Raw genomic sequence first — 7,183 nt, 5'->3', positions numbered from 1 at the left:
ACTTCAAATGGTTCCCATCCACTGTGTCTGCCTCAGGGTGGGGATTGGGTAGCTTGAAGACAGGTGGCCATGACCTCAAAGTCCCACCTAACACTCAACTGGGAATGAAGGCTATTGCAACCCAGGTACCCAGTAGGTGTAGGGCATGACGCTTCCTGGGCTTCCTAAATACCAGATCCTTGGTATCCTGCATCTCAGATAATCTCTGAGAAAAGCTGTCCTTAAAGGCCAGGATGACAGAAGAAAGAAGACAGATGAAATTTGAGTTTAGGTAGGCATCTAGCCATCAGGTCAGACCACCAGGGCCTAGTGGGCAGGTCATCCACTTGGAGCGATGAGTTAGTACCTGGCCCAAGTCCATGACCTGGTGTTTGAGGGCCCATCCTGCTATCCAGAGAAGGCCAGGGTCTGGTCCACCCATAAGCATGACCATGGCTCCTTTTCAGTTGAGGGGAGGCCCAAGGCCCAGTGTTCTCCCTGACTGCCACTGCTCATTCTGGAACCCAAAACTGAGTCAGTTTCTGTGAATCCTCTCAGACCTCCCTCTGGCCTGCCCTGTGCCCTTGTTCATTTTAATCCCAACTCTCTTAATAATCAACCCTACTTCCATGTGACCCTTCACATTGTTTTCAAGGAGAGAAACTAGTAACCACCAGCACAGAGGTTTCCTAATACTGCTGATGCTTACTCACTTACAACACACTTTACACTCACCTGGTGGGCAGTCTGCTTACACCTTAGACTTGGTACTAGTTTATCCCCATAGCACAGATAAACAAACAGAGACTAAGTCTCCTCTCTTGCTTGGTGAGAAAGGCAAGAAATCAGCAAAGGTTTCAGCTAGAAACCTGAGGTGACCTGGTTGGGGGGCAATGGATACTAAATAAATGCAGGAGGACATTCTGGGCCTTAGCAAAGACACTCTTCCTCACTCCTCCTGCAGTGGTTGGCCACAGAGCAATGCCTAACTAGTAACTCCTGAGAGAGCTCCCATGCCCTCCCATGCCTGCTCGGTCCCAGGATAGGGTTGCTAGATAAAATGTAGAACATCCAGTCAAATTTAAATTCAGATATAAGATGAATTTTTTTAGTATGTTTCCAATATTGTATGATACAACAATACTAAAAAAACTGGGGACATGCTTACACTAAAAATTATTCACCTATCTGAAATTCAAATTTGACTCCACACCCTGTATTTTGATTTGCTAAAGCTGGCAACCCTCCCTGGCATCAAATTAAAGCCCAGACCCTAGACAAAGAAAAGACTGTCAACACCTTTTGTAACCTAGAAGGCTATGCGCAGGTCAGAAGTTGTACTGAGATCAGTGGCTGAAAGGAAGGGATTCTGCACTTTATACATGTGCTCTGTCATATATAATTGTTTTAACTATATGCACATTTTTAAGAAGTAAATACACCAAAAAATCAGTTTGCACAGGACACAAACTGCTGGAAGCTACCAATGCAGTGAAGTGAGGGCCCTGGGCCACCCTGGCCCAAGTCTGTGGGGGAGATCTCTCCTCATCAAGGCCAGAGATAAGAAATCTGTGATGGGGAAGAGAGTCACTAAAAGCAGTCCAGCCTTGCCATTTTTGGGACAGGAGACCTGAGTTCAAGTCGCAGTGCCACCACACTTGTAACAAGGGCAGCCTGGGCAACACACTCACTGAGCCCCCAGAGTGGACTGGCATTTTACACCACAGTCCCCTTAAACCCTTACCGTAAAATTATCTCCATTTTACGTCCATGAAATTGAGGAATCTTAGCCAGTGTCGCACAGCCGCCAAATAGAAGAGCAAGAATTCCAATCTGGGTCAGGTCTCATACACCCATACAACCTGGATCAGACACACACCACCAGACTGCGGAAGTTTCGGGAGTCCCTGCACACTGGTACGCACACCAAGACCATCAACATTCTTACCCACACACCTGTCCACAAAGACACACTCAGAAGTATTCAGATGTACATGCCCGGGGCTACTGTTCCCAGGAAATTCAGCAAGCGCGTGTCTGCAGTTTCGCTGCCGCGCAGGTACCCGCAGCTTTCCTCCAGGTTAGCGAAGCTATTGACTCCTCCCCACTTCCCGACAACAGGCGGAAACTGTCCTGAGAACTACAACTCCCAAGCACACCTTCCTCTTACCAACCGGAATGGCCCGGGAGCGCAGCTTCCTGGAACTTGTAGTTCTACCCAGAAAGTTGCTATCCGCTCGTCCCCGGCTTCGGCCGAGGACTCCATGTCCCAGCATGCCGCAGAGCCGGAAGGGCATCCCACCGCCGTCGGGAGCGCGCAAGCGCAGCACCCTGTTTGTCGGTGCCTGGGAAGGGAGGAGGTACGGTCGTAGCCAAGACCGAGGCCGAGCCGGAGCTGACGAGACTTGACTGGGGCCCAGAACTAGGCTCCAGTCCCACGCAGATCGTAGGGCCCCCGAGTGGATGGAATAGGCCGAGCCCTGAGATCAACGCCAGCCCGGTCAGCTCGGCGCGGGGCCCACAGGGCAGGCAGGCGGGCAGACGTGCAGAAGCCTCCCAGGGCCTTCCCTCAGGTCCCCGGCGAGGGGCCTAGGCCCCGGCCCCGCGACCAGGCCCAACTTGACCCTTTGGGACCGGAGCCAACCCGACCAGAAGTGGAGTCTTCACCGGGGCCATAGGCCAGTGACTAGGCCGGGCCCGGGCCTCCCGTCGGGGCCGGACTGGGGCGAGGCCCCGGGGAGGCCCCTAACACACTAGACCCTTCCCCCAGGCCGACGCCCTTCGGGAAGATGCAGCGCGCCCTACCGGGCGCCCGCCAGCACTTGGGGGCCATCCTGGCCAGCGCCAGCGTGGTGGTGAAGGCCCTGTGTGCGACAGTACTCTTCCTCTACCTGCTGTCCTTCGCCGTGGACACGGGCTGCCTGGCGGTTACCCCAGGCTACCTCTTTCCGCCCAACTTCTGGATCTGGACCCTGGCCACCCATGGGCTGATGGAACAGCACGTGTGGGATGTGGCCATCAGTCTTGCCACGGTGGTGGTGGCTGGACGTTTGCTGGAGCCCCTCTGGGGGGCCTTGGAGCTGCTCATCTTTTTCTCAGTGGTGAACGTGTCAGTGGGGTTGTTGGGGGCCTTCGCCTACCTCCTCACCTACATGGCTTCCTTCAACTTGGTCTACCTTTTCACTATCCGCATCCACGGAGCCCTGGGCTTCCTAGGTGGTGTCCTGGTGGCACTCAAGCAAACCATGGGGGACTGTGTGGTCTTGCGTGTGCCCCAGGTGCGTGTCAGCGTGGTGCCTATGCTGCTGTTGGGGCTGCTGCTGCTGTTGCGGCTGGCCACGCTGCTCCAGAGCCCAGCACTGGCCTCCTATGGCTTTGGGCTGCTCTCCAGTTGGGTTTATCTTCGCTTCTACCAGCGCCATAGCCGAGGGCGAGGGGACATGGCTGACCACTTCGCTTTTGCCACCTTCTTCCCTGAGATTCTGCAGCCCGTGGTGGGGCTGTTGGCGAACTTGGTGCACGGCCTCCTGGTGAAGGTAAAGATATGCCAGAAGACAGTGAAGCGCTATGATGTAGGTGCCCCGTCTTCCATCACCATCAGCCTCCCAGGGACAGACCCTCAAGATGCAGAACGGAGAAGGTACTGTGGAGTATTCCAAAACCTTGTTGAACTAGGAGAGTATTGATCAAGCCCCATATCGTCTGTTATACTTGCTGTATGTTGGCTGGCAGCCAAGGGTCAGGTGTTGGGGCAGACTCAGAGATAAAATCCAGTTTGTGGTTTTGAGAAACTCAGCATGTAGGAGTCTGGGCTCCAGTAGGTGTTTTCCAGTATTAAGGAATGAACGTTGCCTTTCTCACCACTGAGGCTACTTAACAAGTCCCAAGAAATGCCCAGTGTCCTTTTATACTATGTGAGGGGTTAATGGCCAGATACACATAATCCTAATCATGTCAGAAACTCGGAATCCTAGACACTGGTCCTATGGGAGCCAGAAACAACCTGCTGGTCCTTTTTCCCCTGTGAGGGAGGAACAGAGAAAGAGACCTGGGATTCTTATTAGGCAGTCTGGGCCACCCCAATTTCAAAATGCTGAGCCAGGTCCTCTTCCTGGATCTTAAAAATTCATATGCTGTGCTTCTCTGCCACTTATTGAGAGGGAAACTTGGGGTACTACACCCCGTCCTTCTAGCATGTATGTGTCACCAAACCCAGGGGACAGGCCATGTGACCCACTGTGGAGTCTGCTGACCACACAGGGAGTGGAGACAACCTTTTTAATTATCTGTAAACCAAGCCATCTGCACCATCTGGAGTCCCAGATGAATTATTCACTGAATGCACCTTGGCCAGGGCAGGGCAGATCTTTTTTTAATCCAGCTTTCTGGCTCGTTCTCTCTCTCTCCCAGGTCTGTTGACTCACCAGAGTGGTAACAGCTCTATTTCCAACATTATTGTTGAGAGTTTGTTTTTTTGAGGCAGTTCTTTTAGTAGTGAAGCCTGGAGCAGGCTTTGTTTCTCCTGTCAGCTTCTGCTTTTGCTCACCTATGAAATGGATTCTTGGCAGACAGTTTTATGAATTCAGCTGAAAAGTTATCCCTGTGCTTACTCTCCACTGGGGCTGTGGATTTCAGTGTGGGACACACCCCTTTCATGAAGGGGTTTCCAGCAGGGGAAGGGCTGCAGATTACTATGGCCTAAGGTGGTGGATGTTGAAAAGTACACAAGGCATGCTGCAGGGCATAACTGTTGGCCCTACAGTTTGTGTCTATGGCTGATGAATTCTAAAGACAGGTCTGTCTTCATTTTATACAGTGGAGAAGATGGGACCAAGAGGGTTGGGCCTGGTAGAAACTGAGCTGTCCTCAGCTCTACAGGTGGGGCCGAGACACGGTGGTGACTCCTCCTTTAGTGAGAAGTCTTGGACTGTTAGGGTTGGCTGACATTTCAAAACACCTCTGCTCAGGCCCAAGAAAATGGCAGGTTGGGGTAGGCGAGGTTGTCAGGATGTGGGTTCTTGATGTAGCCTTATGGTTGTTACTACTCCAAGCAGTTGGACATCTGGCAGCATGCCACTCCCAAACCCAAATGGCTACTAGTAGTGGGGAGACAGGGTTTCCTATCTTTGGCCCTTGTGAGGAAGTGACTAGCATGCCATTACCTCTCTACATTGGCAGACTTTAGACAGAACTGACGAGGCAGTCTACAGGATGGAAGCCTGGGTAGCACAGGGAAGGACTGTCCTGTTTATGCCAGTTCGCCATGTGTCAGGCCGGAGGAAAGGGTGGAATTGTGCTCGGGATTTCTGCGCCTGTGTTCTTGTTGCCTTTTCTGTCACGTTCCCTGGTATGGTGGAGGTTTTGGTTCTCTGCTGGAACTTGGAAGGCTATTACAGGCTGTTCCCCCATGCTTGTAGCACAAACAGGTTGAGGCATCAGGGTTTCATAGTGACCACTAGTGAAAGTTTTGCCTGGCAGCACGGGCATTCTACCTCCTGGTAGACTAGGGTCCCAAGTGCACGTGTATATCTTCTAGTCAACTTTCCCACCTCCCCCCAAGTGAGATCCAAAAGGATTTGTCCAGTGGAACCAGTAAGCTTTGGCCTGTGTCCCGTCCAAATGGGCTGTTCCTCCTCTTTCTGCAAGGACTTGGTGTTCACTGCTCTAACACTGGTAGTGGTGGCTTTGGGGATTCTTCTGGGAAGGAGAACATTAGAGTCAGGAAGGGTGGGCTGACCCAAGTTGGACCTGCTTCCCAGGTTGAGATCCAGGGTAGGTGCCTGCATTCCAGCATTCCCCACAGACCCTTGCCAGGAGACTCAAAACACCCCTAATGAGGAGAGAGGAAGAAGTAATAACTCTCTCCTTGGATGTGATACCAGTGCCCAGGCAGAAACTCCCATGTTCAGGGACTCCTTCCACCCATCTTTCTTGGGGTACCAACTCTGCCCATGCTTAGGCACCACCCTCAGAATCATTCGTGGGACTGGCCTGGTGGACAGTATGGCAAACACCCTGATGGCCTTCTCAGCCTGAAGGTGTCCTGGCTATGAAGGGGAGGCTCTACAGCCTTTGGGTCCTTCTTCTGATGGCAGAGGTGGCCCTATCCAGTCCCTGGGAAGCCCTGGGCCCTGCATGGTGAAGGGGAATACATAGAATTCTGAGAGAAGTCTGGGTGGTAGGGGGAGTCAGCTTCATGGGGGAAGAGTACAGGGCATGAGCCAAGTGACTTGTCATCTTTCCTCTGGCTCCAGGCAACTGGCCCTGAAGGCCCTCAATGAGCGGCTGAAGAGAGTGGAGGACCAGTCCGTCTGGCCAAGCATGGATGACGATGAAGAGGAGGCAGGGGCCAAGGTGGATAGCCCCCTACCCTCAGACAAGGCCCCCATGCTCCCAGGGAAGGGGGCTGCCCCAGAATCCAGCCTGATCACCTTCGAGGCAGCTCCGCCGAAGCTGTAACTCCAGACCACCTTGAGTGTAGGCGCCTCCTCTCCCAAGCCCCCCTTTGACACCTCTCAGCTACTCCAGGGCACTGACTGCTCTGAGAAGGAAGAAGGGCTGCTGGGGGTTTCCACAGCCTTCTGCTATCTCTCGCCAACACTACCCAGGACTCTTGCTACCTGGTTCCAACTCCAGACAACCACTATGCCAGGCATGGGGCCTCTGAAGTGTCAGCCAGCCCGGGCCATCTGAGGTAAGACTGTACCTCAGCAGACAGCCCCAAGCAAGTGGCTGCAGGGACAGTGGTGCCACACCTCCTGGGCCAACCCTGATGCCTGATACTGGTTGCCAAGAGCCCTGAGCCAAGGCAAGGATTTGCCAAAACCGTTCTGGGGGTCCAGCCAGTGCAGGGCTGCACATTCCTGCCCACCCTCAGAAAGACTATGTTCATGTGAAAATTTCTGATTCCCTCTGCTGTGGCTATGGCTGCTTCTTGGCCAGAAGAGCCATGGCTCCCAAGTATTTTCTACAGGACCACTTGAGTGGGCAGTGAAGCCCAGCCTCGCAGTATCAATAAAGCAGTTCTTTGAGGTATGGCTCCTGGGCTCTATCAGACCACCTTGGGCAGCCCCCTCATCATGTTCAACCGCAAAGTTAGGGACTTTACTCTAGGTTCAAGGGCTTGGTCTCCCTGCCAGCTCCAGCTGAATAAGAAGCCTATTGCCCCCACTCCCCCTACCCCCACTGTTAAACACCCTTCCCA

The 7,183-nt window shown here is 53.2% G+C and overlaps 1 protein-coding gene across 1 annotated transcript; it reads left to right on the top strand.

Moving 5' to 3' along the window:
- The first annotated feature begins 2,256 nt into the window (after nucleotides 1–2,256).
- Nucleotides 2,257–7,014, top strand: TMEM115 (transmembrane protein 115). The gene is made up of 2 exons (XM_049640542.1): nucleotides 2,257–3,619; nucleotides 6,234–7,014. Exons 1-2 carry the CDS (start codon nucleotides 2,769–2,771, stop codon nucleotides 6,436–6,438), a joined length of 1,056 nt encoding a protein of 351 aa, XP_049496499.1. The 5' UTR covers nucleotides 2,257–2,768; the 3' UTR covers nucleotides 6,439–7,014.
- The last annotated feature ends 169 nt before the right edge of the window (nucleotides 7,015–7,183 follow it).

This window comes from Panthera uncia, chromosome A2 (genome assembly GCF_023721935.1).
Source record: "Panthera uncia isolate 11264 chromosome A2, Puncia_PCG_1.0, whole genome shotgun sequence".
NCBI lineage: Eukaryota > Metazoa > Chordata > Mammalia > Carnivora > Felidae > Panthera > Panthera uncia.
The sequence above is the reverse complement of the archived record's forward strand: the minus strand, read 5'-3'. Positions and strand labels throughout refer to the sequence as shown.

Coding starts and splice junctions, on each gene's coding strand:
- TMEM115 (XM_049640542.1), top strand. CDS start 2,769: ATGCAGCGCGCCCTACCGGGCGCCCGCCAGCACTTGGGGGCCATCCTG. Junction 3,620..6,233: donor CAAGATGCAGAACGGAGAAG/GTACTGTGGAGT, acceptor CTCTGGCTCCAG/GCAACTGGCCCTGAAGGCCC.